Consider the following 24,253-nt stretch of genomic DNA (forward strand, 5'->3'; position numbering starts at 1 on the left):
TATTTTTTTTTTAAGATTTTATTTATTTATTTGACAGAGATAGACACAGCCAGCGAGAGAGGGAACACAAGCAGGGGGAGTAGGAGAGGAAGAAGCAGGCTCATAGCAGAGGAGCCTGATGTGGGGCTCGATCCCATAACGCCGGGATCACGCCCTGAGCCAAAGGCAGACGCTTAACCGCTGTGCCACCCAGGCACCCGACATGGGACATTTTTAAACATAAAAATTCAAATTATAGATATTTTTGTCACAGAAACTCAGAATCATCAAAGAGTTGTTTTAAAACATTTAAATTTGTTGTTTGGGATAAAATTCTTTGGGGGAAATGTAAAGGAAATATGAGAATAGAGAAGAATGCAGTAAAATTTCTAACTGCTAATATATATGTATATATATATTTATATATATCTTAATGGTTGTGGTGAGTAAAAATTACTACGGTATTTATATTCCATTGGATAAATAGAGCCCAACAATTTTTAAATATCAGTATATACTGTATTTTTAAAAAGAACATCCTTTGCAGCTATTTAAACAAAAATTTTAGAGGTCAACTTAAAAACCACTGTAGTTTTTTTTCTATTTTCTCCTTCATACTGTAACTATTTGTTTTAAACTTTTATCCCTTTTATGAGAATGCAAGTGATATGGACCATGTTTTCTAAGTTTTGTGTCTTTCACAGATTTTAACAAGTGTCTTATTTACAGTGGGAGTTCAACTAAATATTTCCTGAAGAAATTATTTTTATTTTATCAAAGGGAGTCAGTTGTTCTTACCTAGACTTCAGGTTAGTTTTCCTACTCTTGATAATCAAAACAACTGCCTGATGGAAAGAAAATTTGAATTTAAAAAGTAACTCACATATATCTTTAAAATGAGAATAGGAACAATACTGTAAGAAAGAAACAAGGATATATTATAGTAAACCAATATTCATTTTCTTAAGTGTGGTTTTTTTTTTATAAAATAAAACCACACTTAAGCATTCAGAAATGTTATTTATTGACATAAAACTATAGTGTATATAAACCCCTAATTAAAACCAGTGTCTTTTCATGATGATTCTTCCTAATGTGCACCAAATTAGAAAGCAGTAAAAACACAAGCAGATGGTTCAGAGTGGTTGACAACAAACCTTTTCTCCTCAGGTCACTGATAGAATTTTAATGAAAAATTATATATTCTTTTACACTTTACTCAGCACCTCTTCTTAGGACACCATAAGCACAAGATATTGCCTGACATTGCCTTATCTGCTGCATGTGCTATAATCTAGCAAGAAGAAGTAGCTTATGCATGCACACCGGTTTACATGTATATAACACCGCTGCAGTTCTTGAGGATTATCAAGAAGGTTTGGTCTTGTCCTGTGATTATAATCTTGTTGAATTGCATTTAAGTAGACAGCATTTTACTCTGTACTTAGTATTATTCAAGAAATAATATTACATAACAACCTTTTAAAAAATAACTTAGGCAAAAGCAAACTTTAAAAATACAATAAACACTCATAACCAACTTGGAAATATCAAGTTTGGGTTTAGGAATTAGATAGCCTAAAATCTCCCTTATTTTTTTTTACCATTCCTTTGTCATTGTGAAATTGCTGCTTGAAATAAGAAAATATTATATTGAATTTATAAAATTTCTTATACTCAAAAGAAATTTGGAAAAAAAATAAGAAAAAATTTAAAAAGTAAAGAAAAACGTGGAACTGTCAATATATATGACAAACTTTTATTTTAGCAGTATCTTTGTGAATACTAATTCTAGGTAACATTTATTGAGCACCTCCTTTGTACCAGGAACTCTGCTTAGCACTTTACATTTAATCCTCACAACTCTCTGAGGTAGGTAATATTACTGTGCCCATTTTATAAGGTCTCCAAATCAAGTTTCATGGGTGGCAAAAGGCACACATGGGGACATTCATATTCTGGTCTTCCTGAGCTGCTTATTAGACTGTGAGCTCTTTGAGGAGGAAGGGGGCAGAGTCTTAGTGTATCTCAGTGCCATTACAGTGCTGATTGCATAGAGGAGAAAGAGAGGACCCTTTCACTGGTGTCATGACAGTGGGCAATAGCTAGGTGTAGCAGGTGAGTGGCCAGACCAAGAATTGTAATCATGTTTTAAAGCTAAGAAAAATCACAAGCTAAGAAAAATCACATTTGTTAGGACATTAGAATATGAAAAGACTTCCAGAAAAATGATAGAATACTATGAAAATTAAATGTTCAGACTCACATCTAATTTCCCAATGATTACATCTAATTAATCAGTGCCAATTGTATTATTTATTATGATGTATGCAATTGAAGACCAGGGAGTTTCTATTATGTTAAGCTAGTTCCTTTGTCCTCCTATAAAGCTTTAACAGCTTCTTTCTTCACCTTAAGGTTTCTTTTCAACTCATTTGTATCTCTGCAAGGAAAAGAATGTGGAAGGGAAACAATGTAAATTAGTTCAATTTCTCTGAGGCAGAAAACTCCAGGCTATGAATTTCTGGTGTTTATGCATCAGTCGAAAAAAGTAATTAGAACTTAAAAGTGGTCTTTTGCATTCTTTATTTAAATGTTTACTACTTTTTTTTCTTAGTAAATGAGATCAAGAATAGCAATTTGATTAAATGAGATTCATCACCTATAAAAATATTAAACTTCTTTATCATTGTAACTTTGGGCTTCTCAAAGACCACCAGCATCCTGAAGAAAAGGACAAGAGCCACACAGGAGCCATTCTCCTGCTCTTGCCCAATTCAGAGTCCTCACAATTTTTCTGGAGTTCACAAGCTGGCACCAAAGTCTTTTGAACTATAAGCTCGCTTTAACTGTGTCCTGAAGTCCTAAGTAAAAATAATTTATTCCAAATTAGTCCAAAGGGAATAAAAAGCAAAGTGAAAAGAAATAATTTTATGTTGTCTGGACTCCAAATTGTATAAAGGTAAACAACTCTAGGGAAAAAAAGTGTTCAGCATTTTTTCCACCTTCACTCATAAAAAGTACTTTTTAAAAAAGTACCTTTCTTTTATGCACATTAAAGCAAACATAAAAAGGATTGACTCAGTGCTCCACTTTGTGGGGAAAACAGCCTGGAGATACTTTAGCTCCCTGCTAAGCCTTTGGTGTCCATCAGAACTGTATTTCCATAGTTGTAAAATTGACTATAAGTGAAAGTCTGTTTAATCATCTGTGCATTTCCAATTTGCCTACATAGGTAAAAGCACTTAGAAGGGTGCCTGGCACATAGATAGTACACAGGAAATGTTAGCAATAGCAATAAGACGGCTTAGATAGCATCCATATACTGCCATGACAAAGAAGGAACATCAAAGGGGATGACTATCCAGAAAAGTAAATAGGGATTTTGATCAAGTCTGAAATTAAGCCTTCATGAAGTTTCAGGAGCCTACCTTTAGGATTCCTGCAATCTTACTCTTTCAACTTGTCTTGAAACATAATACAGAAAATATGTTTTAACAAACAGAGCAGTCCTTTATTTCAAATTTCCCTTAGACTGCTCTAACTTATTTAGGGTTTGAGGAGATACAAAAATGCCCAGCTTAATCACTGTTTGAATGTACTTTATAAAAAATGCAGCTGAGGAAACAAGGCTGTGCTCAATTTAAAAGCAAACCACAGTAGAGCTCAAAGGACTGAACTAGCAAGGAATTAACATAGTTTTATAACAGATATTAATATTAACTGATAACCCAGGCTATATGACTAGTAAAATCTTTTCAGTGTTTAGTTTTATAAAAATCATTTGGTCATCAAGCAAAGGAACTAATTTTTTTTTCTTCTGAGTACCAAAAGATTTGGTAGGACTACCAAAAATAACAGTTTTTCTCTATGAATATATCTTAATATACTCAAGAAACCATTTCACGTGAAAATACAGAAAAAATAAAATTTTAAACAAAATACAAATTCTAATACAGAAGAAAAAAGCTGAGTGGGAGAAATAGAAAAGTTATCAATTTTAACATGAACCTTATTACCACTAGCCAAAGCTCCTTTCGTATGAGGTCTGTGGGTAAGAAAATGTCAACATAATCATATTCAAATATGTAAATGAGCTGCAGCTTCAGGTTTCCAGTCACATGCTTAACGAAGAGGTAACATGATACATTGAAACTGCTTCCATTTCAGGAGAACCTCCTTATAAAGAAATAGAGCTAGGAACAATACAATGTACTCGCTCTTTGGTGTAGTAAAATGAGCTAGACTTTTGGTTTACTTAATAACAGAGTCTTACTATCAAAAATAGATGCTCTAACTTAAAAAAAAATACTTTCTTTGGTAACTTTTGATGACATTTCTGAGAAGAGTGCATAAAAGCTCTCTAAAAAATAAAACAATACTTCAAGACGTAGATATAAAATTCTCAAAGAATCGTCAGTTAAAAACACACAACTTCCTTCCTGTTTCTGTTCTTGTCAAAAAAGCAGGTTATCTTTACACAGTCTCTGTAGCTCCAAGGAACTCCATTTCCACAGCAGCTTTTGGCGATTGGGCCGAGCTACTCTTCTTTCGGAATTCTGCTGCGATTTCCTCAAAGGACTTTCCTTTGGTTTCTGGGACTTTGAAAAATGTAAACAGAGTAAAGGCCAGGACCACTCCAGCAAAGAGGAAAAACACATAAGGTCCACAGAACTTCTGCACAGAGAACAAACAGAGTTCCAGTTAGCAGCTGTTCTACTCCATCTCTATTCAGCAAATTTGCACAATATTAGGCTGCTTACCGCAATGTACTGGAAACACAGAGCTACAATGAAATTGCAGGTCCAGTTGCTAAATGCAGCTATTGCTAAAGCAGCAGGCCGTGGGCCTTGACTGAAGAACTCTGCCACCATGAACCAGGGGATGGGGCCAGGCCCAATCTCGAAGAAACTGACAAAGAGGAAGATGGCTACCATGCTCACATAACTCATCCAAGCCAGCTTATCCTGAGGAAAAAACAAAACGAAAACAAAAGTGGAGTTGGGATTATTGGCTGCTGCTTCCTTTAGCTAAGTGGGCTCTCTTCTTGATATGTTTATGTACAAATAACTATAAATTATTCTGGTTTGAGACAAGTTTATTCTAGTCTGAGTCATGCTTAAATCTTGTGAACTCTGTTACAGGAAATCCTCTGGATTAGGACTTTATATGATTCTCAGTCACTCTTTGCCTATGATAGAAGCAAGGCAAGAATCTAGTGACCTTTGCTCCTATTCATACCAAGATTGCTAGACAGGATGCATTACCCTCCATGAAGCAGTGGACAAGGATGCTGGGCTGGAGACGTCCTGGTTCTTGCCCTACACCACCAAATGGCAGAGCTAGTGTTAGAACCTGAGCAGGGCTGACCCCAGAGACTATGCTGTGACCATTTTGTGACACTGCCTCCCTTGGTAACAAGTACAATTTACTCGTGACATTTAAGTCTTTAAACCCCGAAAGCTACATTTCTCCCTTGTATTCTATGCTGTCCCTCTGGCTTTATTTCATAAGTCGATCTCAAATGTTTTAACGTACAGAGCACTTTAACCTGGAGCACAGAAGTGCTATCATATGGTAACCAAAAGTCTCAGTGCAAAAATCTATACTTACCAGTAGTATAAGTCCCACGGACATGAAGACGGCACAGACAAACATCCCACTCATTCCTATTAGAAACAGAGAGCGTCGCCCTGCCTTCTCCACAAGGAATACCTAGGAGAGTTTTAAAACACGCTGACTTAAGTAGTTTTTACTGCCGAACAGGTCATTTTAATTTATACAGCTGGAAGGAGGCAGTTCTAGAATCCCATTTTACAGATGTGGAACTGAGTTGGGGGGTCACTCTTGCCTCAGGTGGCAGAACTGGTCTCAGTGAGCAGAAGTAATTAACAGATACCTGCTTCTTTTAGTCACAGTGATTTAACAGTCCATTCTGGAGAAAGAACCATAACCTTACCATCACTCTGCAATTATCACTGGGGAACAATATTAAGAGGCTGTACATCTCAGATCTCTTCCAATAGATTTCTTGTACATTTGAAATGGCTCTACATAAAAAGGACATTAATTTATCTTTCGGTAATTATCCTGTTATAAGTACAAGGTTTTGTGCACTGCAGACACCTGAAATAGTTTAATTGTTGGGTTGTCAACCATTCTCATCCAACTTTCTCACTGCTAATAAAGTCAAATTACGACCACTCACCTGGCAACTTTCATTTTTCTGTTGTGCCTAAATATATTTGGTGCTGGAAGTGAATTATCTATTATCTATTTAAAGCAGAAGCTTAAAGTGCTTTCTTATCCTAATTTAGGAGATGTGTCATTGATACATTTGGGTCTGTGGACCTTTGCATTAATGGTTAACATTTACAATTAGCCAAGACCAATGTTTGTTAAATAGACTCTTCTTGCTTGATCCTTGGGATATACTGCCAAGGTTGGTGAATCACACACAAATATTATCTGTCATAATTTCTCACTTCAATGAGTAAATTGGCTTGGCTCATAAATCCATCAGTAAATCAACAGCAACCCAATACCCTTGAGCTCTGGCTCTGAGAATATCTGAGAAACATTTGTTTTTACCTACAGTGAAAGCCCCTTTCATTCCAGTGGCAATTCATATTCAAGTTTCAGATCACTTCAGGATGATGAGCAAAGAGCCCACACTTACTGTTGAGAAGGTAGTAGGCAAAACACCTCTTGCCCAAGTTCATAACATTTCTCTATATAATTTGGCTCTGTAAGTATGACTTTAAAAGTTGACTTGATAACACCATGTCAAGCTATCAAGAAAATAGAAGCATTTCTTCAGGCATGAGGGCTTTTACTATGTTTCTTCTGTTTCTGAACAATTATTATTAATAGGATAATAAATTCTAAACTCACTCCTTGAGGACAGAGATGTCTGCCTGACCAAACCCCTTGTCTTTGCCCAAGACAGTGTGTGGTCATGCAGATCCTGGATGCCTCTGCTTCTTCTCTAGACCCATCTGTGTCCCCGTGCCCTCCACATTTCTTCCTGTTTTGTGTTCTTTTAAGTTTACATGTCCTCTTCTACTGGCCCATTAGTGTGGAAGAAAATATGGAATGTGGAAACATGATTCAGCATGGAGTGAGGAAAGTCTTTCTTTTCCCAAATATTCATTCAGGAAAAAAAAAGGTTAATTATGCCCCTTCCAAGTTTGTGAAACATTAATATCTTATCAGTGCATATTCCTACTTGTATATCTTTATTTGAAAGGATACACGGAATTCATTAACATTGATTAGTTTAGGGGAGAGGAATTAGGCGACTGAGGACTATCCTTTTTGTACTTTTTGATCCTTAAAACAACTTTTCAAAAATAAATAGAATTAAAAATTCTAAATGTTATCTGTAGCCCTGGAGGGTTAATTAGACAGATGATTAGGTCTGACTTTTAAAATGTCAGTCATCTGTTCAGAAACTTTCACAGAATAAAAGGATAAACTCTAAAAGGGCATATTCAAAATAATCAAGAAACTTTTCAAAACAACTCCTCCTGCTCCAGCTGGGGTTGGTGGGGAGGGGGGCAAAAATGAAATTCTGCAGTAGTTTCCTTTATAGGCATTTAGAGTTTGGGTTACCCACTTTTGACAACTTCATGCTTTGCATAACAAATCCTGTTACATATAAAATGTTTTAAGCATAATCTCTATGTTAGAAAAATATGTTGAAATAGGATTTGTAAAAAATATATCTCAGGAGACAAAAGAATGTGAGTAGCTCTTGGATTACATCCCAGTGGCAGGCCTTCATCGATTTTGAGTGGCCTTTTGGCTTGAACAGGCATTATCTCTAAAGGCATGTCTACAGAACTGCTGGTGTTCCCTTGTTATCTGTTCTCCTTCCTCTTTCCAAGGTCCAGTGCTGTTTAATGTAGTCTGGACAAATCTGCTTTTTGATCTCGGTAGCCAGGCTGTAATTTATTGACCACCCTAAGGTAATAGTTAAAAGTCCATGTGCAGAGAATGAAAAACAAGTGACTAAAGTATATTGAATATAACATGGTGACCAACATTAAAAAGCACAAGCTTTTTGAATATCCTGCATTAAAGGCAAAAATAAGCCCAATTATGCTCATTTTAGAGTGAATTACATGAGTTGGGAAGTTTTAGGGGTTTTTTTGCTGTTTGTTTACTTTAATTCTTAGATTGTTTATGTTAAATATTATTGTCAAGATACTGAATCATTCCTCATATAAGGTATTCGGTCTTTATACTCCATCTCTTATAATATCACACACATTTTTATGCATCACCAGAAATTAGGGCCTTGTGAGCTATCTGGAAGCTCTATCCATTAACCTAATATCATAAGAATTCGCTGAGTCTGTTTAACCCTGTCACAGGCATAGATATGTTACAGAAGACCTTATTTTTTTTAAAGTATTTTTAAAGTATTATTTGAAGTATTTTTTAAAGTATTTAAAGTATTTTTTTAAGTAAAGTATTTAAAGTATTTATTTCATAAAGTGTCATTTGGCCAAGACATCAGTATTAAAAAAAGAATTTCAACCATAGAAAGAGAGGAACCTAGGTAGAAGACCCAATATTGATAGAAATGACAAGTAGTCACCTGACCCCAACAGATTCAAGTATAGAGCAAAGGAAAAGGAATCCAACTATTTACACAAGGAAGAAGTCTTCTGTGCCCCAAGTAAGTTATTGATTCACAAATGAATGACTAAATGGCATTGTCCCCAGCAAATGGGGACAACCAGTGATCCACCTGTTCAGCTATGCTAGTAGTTTGTTATTTGCATATGAACTCTTCCTGTGACCCACTTGGTTCTATACACCCAATACACATGAACAATAAATCACTGGTTGTTTTTAGATCACAAAGCCCCCCCCCCCATTTCTGAGCTGAGGAACAAGTAGCATATTTAGGGTATTAACTCACAGAGAGAGCAGTGAAAACCATGTTGATGGCACCAACTCCAATGGTTGCATAAACAGGTTGGCTGATTCCAGCTGTCTGAAAAATGCTGGTTGAGTAGTAAAAGATCTGTAAAGCAAATGATTTAGCTTTAATCAAGAATCCTAGCACTGATAGCTTTAGCAAGAAATATTTTAGGTTGTTTATTTTTAGTAGTTTCTATGGAACCATGGTCCCTAGAACACCCTAAAGATTTTATCTGTCCTCTACTTCCAGGCAGTGAGAAACCGCTTTCAACCTTTAGTGTTTGAAACTTCTGATTGCTTAAAGTTCTCTTTAAATTTAGCTGAAAACTCTGAATCTGCATTATGTTGATAAAGACTTTTTTAATTTTTTAATTTTTGTTAAGGTATAAAATATATACAAAAAAGTACACACAACATGAGTATACAGATTAATTTTCACATACTGAACACACCTGTGTAACCAGCACACAGATTAAGAAATAAATCATTTCCAGTCTTCCAGAATCCCCCAGAATGTCCCCCTATTTTTCCAAGGATGTTCTTCAACTTCTAGCAACATGATAAATTTTGCCTAGTTTTATACTTGCTATAAATGGAAACACAGTGTGAATTATTTGGTATCTGTCTTCAACATTACCTTTGCAAGAATTATCCATATAGCTGTGTGTGTTTGTACACTGTTTATTATCATTGCTTAGTGTTTTATTTGTAATAATATACCACTATTTATTATCCAATCTACTACTGATGGTTATTTAGGTAGTTGTCATTTGGGCAAATACGAAGGGTCCTGTTATGAACATTCTAGTACAGTCTTTGTGGTGAAATATGTACACATTGACATCCAGGAATAGAATTACTAGACCATAGTGTATGCATATGCTTAGCTTTGATAGATACTGGCAAATGGTTTTCCAGAAAAGTTGTGTCAATTCTGGTTGCTATTGCTCTAATCCAAAAATTTTCACTAACTCATGGACAGGGAGAAATCTTCAAAATCTCTCTAATAGCCTTTATTATTGATCATGTTTTTAGATTTATAATGGTTTTTTAAGGCCATTCTGTCATCCTCTCTCATTCCTTCCCCATTTAACATGTCCTGTTGCTGGCATCTCTTCTGGCAGATAGGGCTAATGGAGAAGGACTGTACAGATTGTGCTCAGTGAAGAGTAGCTTATAGCACACTATCCCACATTTTTAGGCTGCCCAACAGCCTCAGTTCAGCATTTCCTGGATGCCTCTATGTCAGGCACTGGGATAGAAGCTAAAGCAGGGAGGTTCAGAAAGACTAAATATTGTTCCTTTGGATATACAGGCAGAGCTGAGAAAAGGGATACAAATTTGGTCTCCAAACCCTGAAGTTATATAGAGTGTTATATTTCAATGGACATCAAGGACCCATTAAAGGAAGATAGAGATGACAGAAGAGCAGTATTCAGCTTGTTGAGTGAGGTTCAGGTCTCCTTTTGTTCCAACAGATGAGAATTACTTTCTTTACCTCTCCCAAGGTTCTGCCCATCCACAAGCCACCTCCTTGTGGATGTGTGATTAGCTCATAACAGGAAGACCAAACCACATTTTTAACAGCAGTAAAAGAGGATAAGTGACTTTTTAAATCTAGGTTTGTTTTTTTTTTAGCAAATGATTACTTTTTTCTTCTAGTAGCTAATTGCCAGCAGAACAATTTTAGTCTGTGTAATGCAATGATTTCAGTGCAAAACCTAAAAGCTAGCTAGTTTAACATTCAGTTCAGTATGTTTTTCAATCATGTCTTGTCTACTGCCCTCACTCACCAATGCCATGCCGGTTCACACTATTGTTTCTTTTGTATGCTGGCTCCCCAAACAGAGTGGAAGTTTCTTGCATGGCAGGAAACTTCTTTGCACCTAGCTATTTGGTTTTGTTTCATTTATCTATCTATCTATCTATCTATCTATCTATCTATCTATCTATTTATTTATTTTTAAGTAGGCTTCACACCGAGTGCAGAGCCCAACGCAGAGCCCAGTGTAAGGCCTGAACCCATAGTCCCGAGATCAAGATCAAGAGTCTGATCCTCCACCAACTGAGCCACCTAGGCGCCCCTGGTATACTTCATTTAAATAGATGAAGGGTGGGGGGTGCTTGGCTGCCTCAATGAGTTAAGCATCTGCCTTGGCTCAGGTCACAGGGAGCCTGCTTGTCCTTCTCCCTCTGCCCCCCACCATGCTCTCTCTCTCAAATAAATAAATAAAATCTTTAAAAATAAATAAAGATATATAGATAAAGGAACCATGAACTCCTTTTGCCTGGACTATCAGGAATCTTAAATTTGCTTTTCAAGTCTAGGAGTCCCTTATAATTTAGGGTTTTTTTGGTTATAATTATTCTCCTTTTCCCTCTTTTGTATTAATTACGATTTTTGCTTTTCACCTTCCATCTTAGTAGACACACAGTACCATTGATTGTTGACATTTTAAAAAATTCTAATCCAATTTTAGAAAGTAGATGAGGCAAAACAAAGAAAATTAATGCTCAATATATGTTTATTATAGTAAAACATGATGTCAACATTCTTAAATGCCTTTTAGTTATTTAAATTTATACCCCTTTCTTTCCTTATTTTAGGGAGTTAGAGAGTATTCTGAAACTTACCCCATTGATTCCAGAAAATTGCTGAGCCACGTGCAGCATCAATGCCACTAGAATAGGCTGTCGGTAGTTGGAATTGGTGAAGAGCTGAATTATGGAGACTTTCTGTTCACTGGACGCTTCTTCTTTCTCTTTTCTCATCTCACTGATGTCTTTGGTGACATCAACACCTCCTCTGAGTCTTTTCAAGCCTGCCCACAAAATGATCAGTTTGACACAACTTAGGTCAAAACAAAAGTAAGTTTATTTTTATTATGTTAATGAAAGAGCTATAGTTCTGCATAGCCCTTTCTATTGCTTTACAGCATGATGGCAATTTTTTTTTTTGTTAAATTAAATCCTGTTTTTAAATTTTGAGAAAAATATTTGGCTTTATCTAATGACAAAGAAAACTGTGATCTTTGTTATCATAGAAGCATAATGCAGGTAAAGGTCTTTTAGAAGACTCTGGTTGAGTCTAATACCCTGCACGTGGGTTTCCCATTTGGGCTCAAGTGTTTATGGGTTTGAAATGGCATGCATGAGTCATATTGACGTGATCTTGCACATTCTTCTTACATGTAATCGTTGACTTCATTTGGAAAGTGCTCATACCAACTTGACCAAAAACATTCATGCATACTGTTTTTCATTAGCTGATAGTTCCAAAACAATAGGAAGAAAAAAAAAACACCCACAGACTTACTTTTCTTTGCTTTGACTTCTTCATCCAACTTGATGTAAAGGTACCTGGGGCTTTCCGGACAGAAGAAGAGCAGCAGAGACTGGATGATGGCTCGCACAGCAGACAAACCAAGCAGGATATGCCACCGCTCATGATTGCCCAGGATAAAGTTGAGGCCGACAATCTGAAAAGGCAGGGAGGAAGCATGGCAACTGCACAACACTTTGGGTCTGCCTTCCGTAACCATTTGTTGAAAAGGTACGTTGGTTATTTAATAGTAATCCCTGACAACTTTGATTCAAGTACGCCCAAAGCAGAAACTATTACTAGTGTGTCTTCCTTAACTAAATTCAGGACTATTTGTTTTACAAAGTGTTCACTTAGGTTTGTTTTCATTAACTTATATGGCCATTTAGGATGCGAAACAACCAAACTTTTAAGAACACATTTGACATCTAAAGCAATACCAAAAATCATGTGTAACTTTCGACCCTAATAGATTTCTTCTTAGATTACCCAGAGAAATAAAATGGGATTACATAGATAGAACAATTATTATAATGAGAACCAAATTTATCATCCTTATTGCAGTGGTTTATGTTCTGGATAATCCTAGGTTAGGGGTTCTGAGAACTTCGAGTCCGTGGAATAGAAGGGAAGGGTAGAGCCAGCTGAACAATAAACTGCTATGGTAATCAGATACATATTAATTGTCCAGGTACGATGCTCAAAACAAAGAAAATCCAGCAGTCAAAAATGTGAAGTTCCTATTCTTTGAAATCTGCACAGAATAATTTAATTCTAGACTAGCTCCAGAAGTTCAAGACCTGGCATGTTGGGTCATCTCTAGTGCCAACCCTACCACAGATCCAAGGGGAGAAGTGAGGAATGGAACAATAATAATTTGGCTTTGAGCTAAAAAGCCTAAGTCTCTACAGCATCCCCCACTCTAGTTTTTTTTCTGCTGTGTGGTCTGTGAGGGAGGGAGAAGCTGGATAAAGTAGCGGATAGGTGAAGTAGGGGATGGGAGATTTTACCTGACTAATAAGAATGCCCGTGACAATGGCCAGCTGGTGAAGTGTGCCAAGAGCACCCCTGAGTGTGGTTGGAGCAATTTCACCAATGTACATTGGAACCAAGCCTGAAATTAGTCCTGCATAAAAAATGAACATAAATGTGAAAGTGCAGCCAAGACTATCTCAATAAACCAAACAATAATTTGGTTTAAGTATAGTCAATATCCTGACTAAAAGGCCCTTTCAGAGGCTGTTGGAAGGAAGACCCCTTGTCCCCACTCATAGACACAGTTTATGCAAAGAATATTTGTTGATAAGACTTGATTGAAGTTGTAGTTGGGTATAGGAATAGAAAGAAATGGTTGGTCATGGATTTGGCAGTTATTCATAGCATTGCCTTATTTAGTTAAGACCGTGTTAAAAAATTGATTTACATCATAATGCCTCAAGTTGTCTTCAGAAAAGAGACTAAAGAATGCTTTAATAATATTCTTGATCTAAACTCATGGTATTAAAGGAAATTATAACATATCTAGGCCAGTCTCTTTACTTTATAGAGGTTAGAAAGTTTATCCAAGATCACAGTGCAATAGGGCTTTAGCACGAGAACTACAAGCTCTGAATCCCCACAATGTGCAAGTGCCTCAAGATCACTGTTAGAGTGGTGAGGGAGGTGTGGACAGGTGGAAGAGGTTAAGGAATTCAGGGGCTTGTCCCTCAATTACTCCAACCAGGCCAACCCAGCTTCTTCTTTATTCTCTCCTAACAATGGGCTTCAGGAAAGATTTTGGTGCTTAAAGGAATACCAAAAAATTGAAACGCACTAGGCAATTCTGCCGTCTTCTGTAGCTTTCTTAAATGCAGATGTCATCAGTCATGTTGGACTTGGTGGAGTATCCAGCCATTTGCTGAGTGCAAATAAGGTCAGACACTATCAACAAGCAAGGCTGAATGCAATGTTTAGCATTTTCTTAGGAATTTAAAAATAACAGTTGTCAGAGTCTTCCTCTTAGAGAGTTTGTCTATAAGATGGAAATGTATGGTTTTTGTGTAAAAGATGAATTTGGGAACTGTTTCAATATGTTTTTAATGCGTTAAATTGTTCTTAGCATCTCACATGAACAGTTGTATGATTGCTATGGCATCTGAATTTTGGCTGACATTTACATGTGACTCTACTGTGTGGCCTGTTGATCTTAAATAAGAAAAAGCCCAGTTGTTTGTCCTTTTGCAAGCTGTACTCTCTGTGTAATACTTCCTATTGTATCTCAAGAACATAGTAATGTAGATAAACTCACAGGTCTGAGTTCACAGAAGTTTGAAATAAAAATGTATTTCCTATAATTTTTAGCAATTTTAATACTCAGAACAGGACCGGGCATAATTTTAAAACATGGTTGGGGAGTACAAGTTACTTGGCTATGCTAGTGATAGGTTGCTCCACAATGTTTGTAACATTTCTTTTCAATTTTCCCAAAAATATTTATGATTTTTTTTCATACTGTATTTTTTTTTTAAGATTTTATTTATTTAGTTGACAGAAATAGAGACAGCCAGCGAGGGAGGGGACACAAGCAGGGGGAGTGGGAGAGGAAGAAGCAGGCTCCCAGTGGAGGAGCCTGATGTGGGGCTCGATCCCATAACGCCGGGATCACGCCCTGAGCCAAAGGCAGACGCTTAACAACTGCGCCACTCAGGCGCCCCCTCATACTGTATTTTTTAAATGGAGAGAGAAGAAAGAAGAATCATGATTTGGACCTCCTTGATAGTGTTATTCTTTGCATTTTACAGAAGATCCAGTTAATATATCTAAGGCCAGGCAAAGACAGTGCCAGGATTGATTTATTCTGAATCTAAATCTCTCCACATGTGGGTTGTCTCTTCACCTTGATAAAGCTATCCTAACTTTCAGCTATTTGTATTAACATTGAAAATAATGAAAAGAGGCTTTTAATTAAGTTATTAACTTGTAGGTATTTTGGCCTGTGTTTCAGGGCATCATTGAAGACACATGAAGTTATCTATAGTCTTTTCTCTTTCTAAGTAAAAACTGTATAAACATTTTATGCATCATTTTGTATCCTCACATCCTCCCCCAGCCCCAGTGGATATTAGTGCTTTGAAAGACAGTTCTATGATTTGGGACAATGGGTTAAAACCTTGGCTCCAAACCATCAGAATCAGGGCTTCATTGGCATTGAGAAGCTAAAGATTTGGCTATTTTAGAGATGAAGTGATCCTCCTTTGTTCAGACCTCTGCTGATGGAAATTTACTTCTGAAAGTTTGGAACTTCCGAAAGTTTGAAAAGCTATTTCCAAGAACTAGTGATTCCAGATATTCAGATGTGAGGTTCACAGGGGAGCATCCTTTGCCCATTATGAACTTCTCTACCAGCTGCTCCTGCCTGACTCCCTCTCCCTGTGGTCACTGCCACGGTAATACTTCACCCAGCCACATCTGGAATCCAGCCGCTAAGGGAATGTGATCTGAGAGATGGGCTTGGGTGTCAAGGTCTTTCCAGAAAGGAGAGACAGAGACCTAGGTGGCAAGTAGGCCATAAGAGCTGAGCTGCAGGTTCCGGGGGTAGCAGTGTGCCACTGTCTACTGCACAACAGGAGCAGTAACAACAGCTAGCTTTTCTCGGCAGCGTACTGTAGGCAGATTCTAGGCTGAGCATTTTACATGTGTTCTCACAAGTGCCCTACATCGCAGACACTGCCTCCTTCATTTAAGAGATAAGGAAGCTGTGAGTTAAATAATTTATCTGCAATTATACCACTAGAAATTGCCATGAGCAAGAAGATATTTTCACAACTCCCACTTACTGGTCCCAAACCTCCCTGATTCACGACTTCAATTTTACACTATTGCCTTTCCCTTTTGTGATGCCACCTCTGGCTCAAAAACGTGCCTGCATGTTATAGTATCTGCCTCTAGAATAATTCAGACAAATGTGTGTGTGTGTGTGTGTGTGTGTGTGTGTGCATGCATGACTTACCACAATAGAGTCCTGATATGCTTCTTCCTGAAATTATAAGAATGTGAGATGGTCCCAGCTTTGAAAACCCCATCAAGAGAGCTCCAGCTAGTGAGAGAATGTTTGCTACCAACATGGCTTTGACTCTGAAATTTTAAAAAGCAAGGATTACAAATTCAGCATCAAAACTTGATAAAATTATTTGCTTTCAGAGTATGCTATTTACTTAAGAGCAGTTATTTTACTTTGCTGAAAAAGTTAGTTGGAGAATTTTAAACCATGATTGATAGCTTGATTTATCTGTGGACTAAAGCATTAACGGTAAATAACGTTTATAATGAGAAAATCGGGCTTTATGCATGTGATCTCCACATTTTAATAGAGATGATTCAATTGTAGTGATGACTGGTTTGATTTAAGATAACGCTTCTGAAACTTTTTGAAACAGTTAACTAATTAAGTTTCCTACAAGTTGATTGTTTTAAGTAATAATTGCCTGGTGATAGCTACATTCAACACTGTAGTTGTAACCTATTACATCCTCTTTCTTTCTCCCTCTTTCTTCCTTCTCTTGTCTTCTCTTCTCTTTTTTCTTCTCTTTTCTCTTCCCCTTCCTTCCTCCTTCCCTCCCTCCCCCTTCCTTTGCTTCCTTCTTCCTTTCCTCTCCTTCCTTTATCCCTTTTTCTTTCTTTCTTTCTTTCTTTCTTTCTTTCTTTCTTTCTTTCTTTCTTTCTTTCTTCTTTCTCTTTCTTTCTTTCTTTCTTTCTTTCTTTCTTTCTTTCTTCTTTCTCTTTCTTTCTTTCTTTCTTTCTTTCTTTCTTTCTTAATGGTGCAGGGTTTTAGTTGATGTAGATGATGTAAGGAACTTCGAAGTTAAAGGAAATTTAAATTATTTGGAAGTAAATTAAAATGTACTTTTACTTTAAGCCTTATCATAGAGAATTATAATTATTCTTTTTTTAAAAAAATATTTTATTTATTTAACAGAGACAGCCAGCGAGAGAGGGAACACAAGCAGGGGGAGTGGGAGAGGAAGAAGCAGGCTCCTAGTGGAGGGGCCTGATGTGGGGCTCGATCCCAGAACACTGGGGTCACATCCTGAGCCGAAGGCAGACGCTTAACGACTGTGCCACCCAGGTGCCCCGAGAATTATAATTATTCTTATTTTAACATTGTATGTCATCATATTTCCAGAACCTATGAATTAATATCAACCAATGTAAAATATGTAATAAAGCTGACAATAGCAACAAAAACATCATTTTCAAAATCATACAAAAATTAACAACATTTGCTGATATCCGATACTTTTATTCCTATTAAATGAGAAAGTGGGGCACGAAAACCTTCTTTAAAGTTCAATAGATGATGATAAGGCCAGTAAAAGAATCTGAATTGATAGGTGTGGAAATATTTGTGCCACAAAGAAATGTAAACATCTTGTTATATTCTGTGTCAATGTTTCAAACTTGAATAGGTGAGCTTTTTCTAAGCAAGTATCTTTAATGCCAGACAGATTTTTCTTTTCTGGAGAGTAAAACTATGTAGTCTTATACTGCAATGATTGCCTAACAAGTATGTGATAGGTTTAATAATATCCCATAAGAGTCCCCATCCTAATCCTCAGACTCTGGGAATATATTACCTTATATAATAAAAGGGATTTTGTAGATGTGATTAAATTAAAGATCTTGAGATAAAGAGATTATCTTGGGTTATCCTGGTGGGCCCAGTGATGGAATCACAAGTATTCTTACAAGAGGAGGGCAGAGGAGAAGATAATGTAATGACAGAAATATGATTGGAGTAATATGCTTTGAAGATTGAAGGAGGGGCCACAAGCCAAGCAATATGGTGACCAAAGGCCAAGGAAATGGGTTCTTCCCTCAGAAGCTGCAGAAGGAACCAGCCCTGCTGACACTTTGGCTTCAGCCAAATGAAACTGAATTTGAGCTTCTGACAAATAACTGTTGTTTCCAGCCACTGTTTATGGTAACTCATTAGAGCAGTAATAGAAAACCAACATGTGGAAAATGTCAACTACTCAAAGGGAGGGGAAACAGTGATTTAGAGACGGCCAGTTTCAGAGCTACAGAGCAGAAAAAGACAGGGCTATTTCTCTGTGAAGTGCCTTTTCTCTACTCAGGAATGGAGGGCAAACTAATTCAATAATTTACCTCAAGAAATTGTTACTAGCTGGCTACTAGTATTATTCTGTTAGGGAATATATTCTTTTAGGGAGAAAAACTCTTAAAAGAGAGCCTGAAAGTATATCTGATGCCAGATTGCTCTAAAGTCCCTCTTCTTTACCATCAGTGGATGCTAGAGCACTTTGTGCGGCTTAAAGGATTTTAACTTCTGCTCAGACATGAGAAATGGCCAAGAATAAATAATCCAAAAATACATGAAGTCACTGAATCAGGGAGAAAGAAATATATTTCTAAGTATATTTCTTTAAATGTTGCTCTAAATACTCCTATTAGCGTAGGCTTTAACACTGTCATCATTATTGTTCATCACCACCGTCATCAGCAGCAGCTTCAAAATAAGGCTGCATTCAATGCCTGCTTGTTATGTGCTGGGCATTGTGATAAATCCTCTCTCTGTGCTCTCATGTAATTCTCACAATAATGCCATGAGTTAGGTATTATTTGTTCCCACATTGTAGATGGATGGGGAAACAGAGAACCTAAGTAACTTGCTCATTTTCACACAACTATTAAGTGTCAGAGCTGGGGCTTGATCTGTGTGAAACCAAAGGTTAATGCTTGATTTTAGTGAGTTCCATTTTTTATACAAATGAAAGAACGCGGGGCGCCTGGGTGGCTCACTGGTTGGGCGTCTGCCTTCGGCTCAGGGCGTGATCCTGGAGTTCTGGGATTGAGCCCCACATCAGGCTCCTCTGCTGGGAGCCTGCTTCTTCCTCTCCCACTCCCCTGCTGTGTTCCCTCTCTCGCTGGCTGTCTCTCTTTGACAAATAAATAAATAAAATCTTTAAAACAAAACAAAACAAAAAACAAAAGAAAGAATGCATTCAAAGGCAGGCTATGTATACTTTCCTTCACTCCAGTAGTGTGGATTGCACAGACCATGGTCTCCTCCACCATATCATTGTAATTAAATTTTAAGTGCACAGCTTCTGGAAAAATTGACCCTGAGAAGCCAAATCTATAAAACGGTGGCCACAGACATTTATTGCCTATTACACTATTATAAGGAAAGACTTGTTTTTTAAGCAGTAATGGAAAAATAAGTTTTTATTTACTTATTTTTAATTGATGAAACAATGACCTGGTCAATAAGGAAAATCATGTCATTTCTCAGTGAACCTTCCTAGAAAAATAGTTTTATAGGAGACACTGAACTCTTTTGTCTTAATTTTGATGTTTAAATTATCAATTTTGTGGCTATTATTCATGGAGAATCATTTTTCTACTGAGACTTGCAAGAAGCCTCACTTTTAGTTTACCATAAGTCATTCAATAAATGATCATTTAACGTTGTTTTGGGGTAAGACCATTGTTGATGCTAAATTCTAAGGCTTGAGAGGGTATGCATCCTGTTCCCACATGAATTCAATGCTTTAGAATACATCACTGGACCTGTCAAAATCTCATTTCTAAATGAGATGAGAACAAGGTCTTTCTTTCTTTCTTTCTTTCTTTCTTTCTTTCTTTCTTTCTTTCAGCTCCATGCCCAACTTGGGACTTGAACTCATGATCCTGAGATAAGAGTCACAGGCTTCACCCACTGAGCCAGGCAGGCAGCCCTTAGATTTTTTCTTTAGGGGTGGGAAGAAGTATAGAACATTAGTAGCTGCTAAAAGAATTGGTTGATTCATATTTTAAAATTTAACTTTGCTTAATTTTATTTATTTTAGAAATAATTAGAAAATTTTCCAATTACTAAATAAACCAATTTGGTTCAAATTAAAATGATTTAAAAAATTTTTAAACAATTAAAGTCAGTTTACAAACCCTGTAACTTGCAGATTCTGATTTTAAGTTCAGCTAAATACCAGCAAATTGATAAAAATGTGAGAAACTGAGTGTTATCTTTTATGGTAGAGGAAAGTCCCTTTCAAATAGGAATAAGAATAAAACTTGGGTTATTATGCTACTCATATTTTAAAGATTTTATTTATTTATTTGAGAGAGACAGTGAGAGAGTGTGAGAGCAGAATGACGGCCAGAGGGAGAAGCAGACTCCTTGCTAAGCAGGGAGCCTGATGCAGGCTGATCCTGATCTCAGGTCATCATCTGAGCCGAAGGCAGATGCTTAACTGACTGAGCCACCCAGGTGCCCCAATGCTACTCATTGTTTAAGAAAACTTCTTATAGTCTTATTATATAAAATCTCCAGTGCAAGAGGGGGAAATTATCAGAATTTTAATAATGAGAGAGATATAATTTAAGGTAGGAATTTTAAAAACTAAATGAGTTGTAATCCAGAATTACTAAAATGGTTACCTATATCATTTACATCTTTAGAGGTTTTTACATTTTCTAAATTTTCCATATTTGCATATTTATTTTTATCATCAGAGAAAAAGATAATTAATAAACAAAAGGTGGCCTCAAAACAGAAAATAAATCTAAAAAACCAAACATTCAATTTTCTGATTTTATTTCATCTCTCTGTGTGTGGGGGTGGAATCCCAGTTTAGTATGTCACATGACTAAGTGAATGAAATTTAAGTGTAAAGGAGTTCCAGTGACTTTTTTTAAATGACATTTTTAATCTAAGACACTTGATTAAAAACCAGAGTAAAGAAGCGGAGACACTACTTACTTCATCTCTGGTTAGAGCTTTGAGAGAGCAGTAGCAGCAGCTAGAAACCCATGCCAAGTATATTGGGCAATTGGGAGTTGGGGATATTGATTTGACCTTAGGACTTGACTGATCCAAATGCCAAATTCTAATTTGAAAATGAAAAACTGGATGTCTGAGGAATGGAGTGATTTGGTGAAGCAAAAAATGGATTCCCTGGTTAAAAATTTCACTCTTGGCTCTGCCGTTGAGTTCCTGAGTTAACCATTTGTGTAGTGGTTTCTTAATATGTTTTATTTTATTTTAGTTTTTTAAAGATTTTATTTATTTGAGAAAGAGAGAGAGGGAGCGTCAGCAGGGGGAGGGGCAGAGGGAGAGGGAGAGTATTTCTGGCAGACTCCCCACTGAGCGGGGAGCCTGACTGGGGGGGCTGGATCTCAGGACCTTGAGATCATGACCGAGCCAAAATCAAGAGTCAGACACCCAACTGACTGAGCCACCCAGGCACCCCAATATGTTTTAAAACTAACAAATTTAGAAAATCAAATCATTTCTGTGGGGATACACACCAAACTCACTTTTGCTACAAATGCCTCCATGATTAAGCAGACCAGGGCAACAGCTTTCTCCATCATTTGTTCTAAAACCTAATTCAGGGTCATGAATTGAAAAGAACAACTCTAAAACTATTCCACAAAAGAAAAGATGATTTCTTTCTAAACAAAGTCTTAGAAACCCCAAATACTAAACTTTCCATGTTTATACTTATTTATGAAACTTGCGTACCTTCCAAGCCGATCCCCTAGCCACCCACCACAGAACGATGCAATCATTCCACCAACTGCAAAGCTAGACACAGACAAGGACCAGAGCATGGTGACGAGGCTAGCAGATGCTGCGGTCTCTTCCTCCACCAAAGATGCTGGTATTGAATCCCCTAGGTATGGGTCCGTGGGCAGTTCCTTTGTACTGTTGATAGTATAGTTGTTGATAGCTTTTCGGTCATCCAGTGGAACACCCAAAACATATTCATAATGGGATATTATTACCTGAGGAAATAAAATAAAGAAAAATAGCTCCAACATTTCAAAAATATTCTATATACCTTTTGTTTGCTTTTCCTTTAGAATGTTTGTTGGGTGTTTAAAAGGGTCATCCCAATGATGTGTATTATATCATACAATCACAGATAGATTTACTTATAGTTGACCATATCCTGTCAAACAGAGCTTGCAACTTCCAGTGCCCACAGGAACTAGGCGGAAACAAATAAGTGAAGGAGAACATTGGTAACTAGAGGACTGAAATACTGTCTCTACTATTGAGAATGTAAGAGCCAGTGGGCAAGATTATAGCACTGGAGAACATTTGCCCCACCTAAAGAAGGAAGCTGCAAATGTGAGACTAGTATTGCATGACTTTTAATTTTTAAAAAGGAAGCCAGAAATCTGGGTTTTATGTAAAATTCTTCAAGTTTTAAATGCAGGCAGCTATTCAAATTGAAAATATTCTGCAGATAAAAAGATACATTTTCACACCAGTGTTACCTCTGCATAGCAGGGTTTTTTTTTTTTTTTAAGATTTTATTTATTCATTCGACAGAGAGAGAGACAGCCAGCGAGAGAGGGAACACAAGCAGGGGGAGTGGGAGAGGAAGAAGCAGGCACCCAGCAGAGGAGCCTGACGTGGGGCTCGATCCCAGAATGCCGGGATCACACCCTGAGCCGAAGGCAGACGCTTAATGACTGAGCCACCCAGGCGCCCCTGCATAGCAGGGTTTAAATTGATTTATGGAAATATTCTAATAGAAGCATAAAAATGGCTCTAAGAAAAAAGATTGGGAAAGATAAGAGGAAGCCAAAAATAAAGTTAGTATACAAAATATAAGCACTAGGTGCTATATCCTTGCTAGAAATATGCTATAAGTTTACCAATAAACTTCCTAGCAGCCAGCACAGAGAGGAAAATAATCACATATATTGATGAATTTCAAAGATAAAAACAACTCAATGGCTCCTGAGAAGGGACTGATACCTAAAGGAGTTTCTTCCTCTGTGTCCTCACAAATTTCAGTATGTAACAGAATGAACAGCATTCAAAACTAAATTTCACAGAGCCATAGTTTATCCTGGTTTCAGTAGAGGCAAAGATCCTATCAAAGTATAATTGGGTAAAGGCACAGCCTTCGGGCTTCTTTCCTTGTCCTTCCTCTCAGTGCTGACTTGGTCACTATTCAGTGCCATGGGAGGACCTCTGACGAGGACCTAGAACGTAGCTGCTCTAGGTTGCCACTCATGGGCAAGGCCCTATGTGGTAAAATCAGCTGAGTGAGGGAGGGAATTGATATCCTCTTATGATAAAAGGAGTCTGACCAAGACATTTGCCTCATTAGCAGACCATTCTACATGGATAATATGCATAGAAAAAAGGCTGGAAGGAAATATCTGAAATGTTCTCAGCTGTTTGCTCTATGTGATAGAATAAATGTAGGTGATTTGTTCCAAATACTTTCTGTAACAGGTATGTATAATTTTTACAATCATAAAAAAGGGTGATTTAAAAATATCTGAAAATAATGCCATGTGTCTTTCCACTAACAAACACAAACGAAGCTGAACAACTATTCTTCTATAATGATGTTTAAGCGGCTTGTTAAACACAGAAAGAGGGGCTCTAGGGAGAACACCAAGCCTGATGCCAGTGGGGGATCCCTATTTTCAGGTTTGGCTCTAGGACTTGGATTGAAGGAAGGGAAACCTTAGATTAATTTTCCCTCTCCTTCCCTGGAGAAGGTGGTTTAAATAGGACGTGAAAAGGTCTTCCACAAAAAGAGGCGTTACTAATTCTGAATTATGGTGATGCTGAACCAGATTTCAAGAAGGCTGCTTAATTGACACGTGTTGTCATCACCCACAGAAAAAAAGCTGTGACCCCAGCATTGTTATCTAAATCTCTCAACCTCGGCAAGACCACCACACTCATAATAATGTGCAGCACATCTTCTGGCCCAAGGAGCAATCCTTTCAGGTGATAGACTGTGGTCAGTACACGTTTTCCTTGGAGTCCAACATTGTAAGGGAAGCAGATGAAATATGATGTATTCATAGAAGGCACCCAACAAATGCTTATATCTTCATTTTACACCCCCCCCCCCCGCTTCTCTCCTCACTTTCTCTCTTTCCTCACTAAACACTTTATTGAACACCTCCTTTATGCCAACCATTGTGCTTGGCACCGGTGACAGAAAGAGGAAGAAGATGTCAATCCTGCCCTAAGTGACC

General features: G+C 37.3%; 1 protein-coding gene across 1 annotated transcript in view; it reads right to left on the reverse strand.

Annotated features, from left to right (window-relative positions):
* Positions 1-1,137: 1,137 nt before the first annotated feature.
* SLC2A2 (solute carrier family 2 member 2) overlaps positions 1,138-24,253 on the reverse strand; it is a 31,827-nt gene continuing 8,711 nt past the window's right edge. The window contains exons 3-11 of the mRNA XM_026498643.4: positions 21,759-22,021; positions 16,224-16,348; positions 13,246-13,361; positions 12,230-12,392; positions 11,548-11,735; positions 8,912-9,016; positions 5,593-5,694; positions 4,743-4,946; positions 1,138-4,656 (exon numbers count right to left, since the gene is read on the reverse strand). Of these exons, the coding sequence (XP_026354428.1) occupies positions 4,456-4,656; positions 4,743-4,946; positions 5,593-5,694; positions 8,912-9,016; positions 11,548-11,735; positions 12,230-12,392; positions 13,246-13,361; positions 16,224-16,348; positions 21,759-22,021 (1,467 nt within the window). The 3' untranslated portion in view covers positions 1,138-4,455. The remainder of the gene's footprint in view (positions 4,657-4,742; positions 4,947-5,592; positions 5,695-8,911; positions 9,017-11,547; positions 11,736-12,229; positions 12,393-13,245; positions 13,362-16,223; positions 16,349-21,758; positions 22,022-24,253) is intronic.

The sequence above is a fragment of the Ursus arctos genome, unplaced genomic scaffold (assembly GCF_023065955.2).
Source record: "Ursus arctos isolate Adak ecotype North America unplaced genomic scaffold, UrsArc2.0 scaffold_4, whole genome shotgun sequence".
Lineage (NCBI taxonomy): Eukaryota > Metazoa > Chordata > Mammalia > Carnivora > Ursidae > Ursus > Ursus arctos.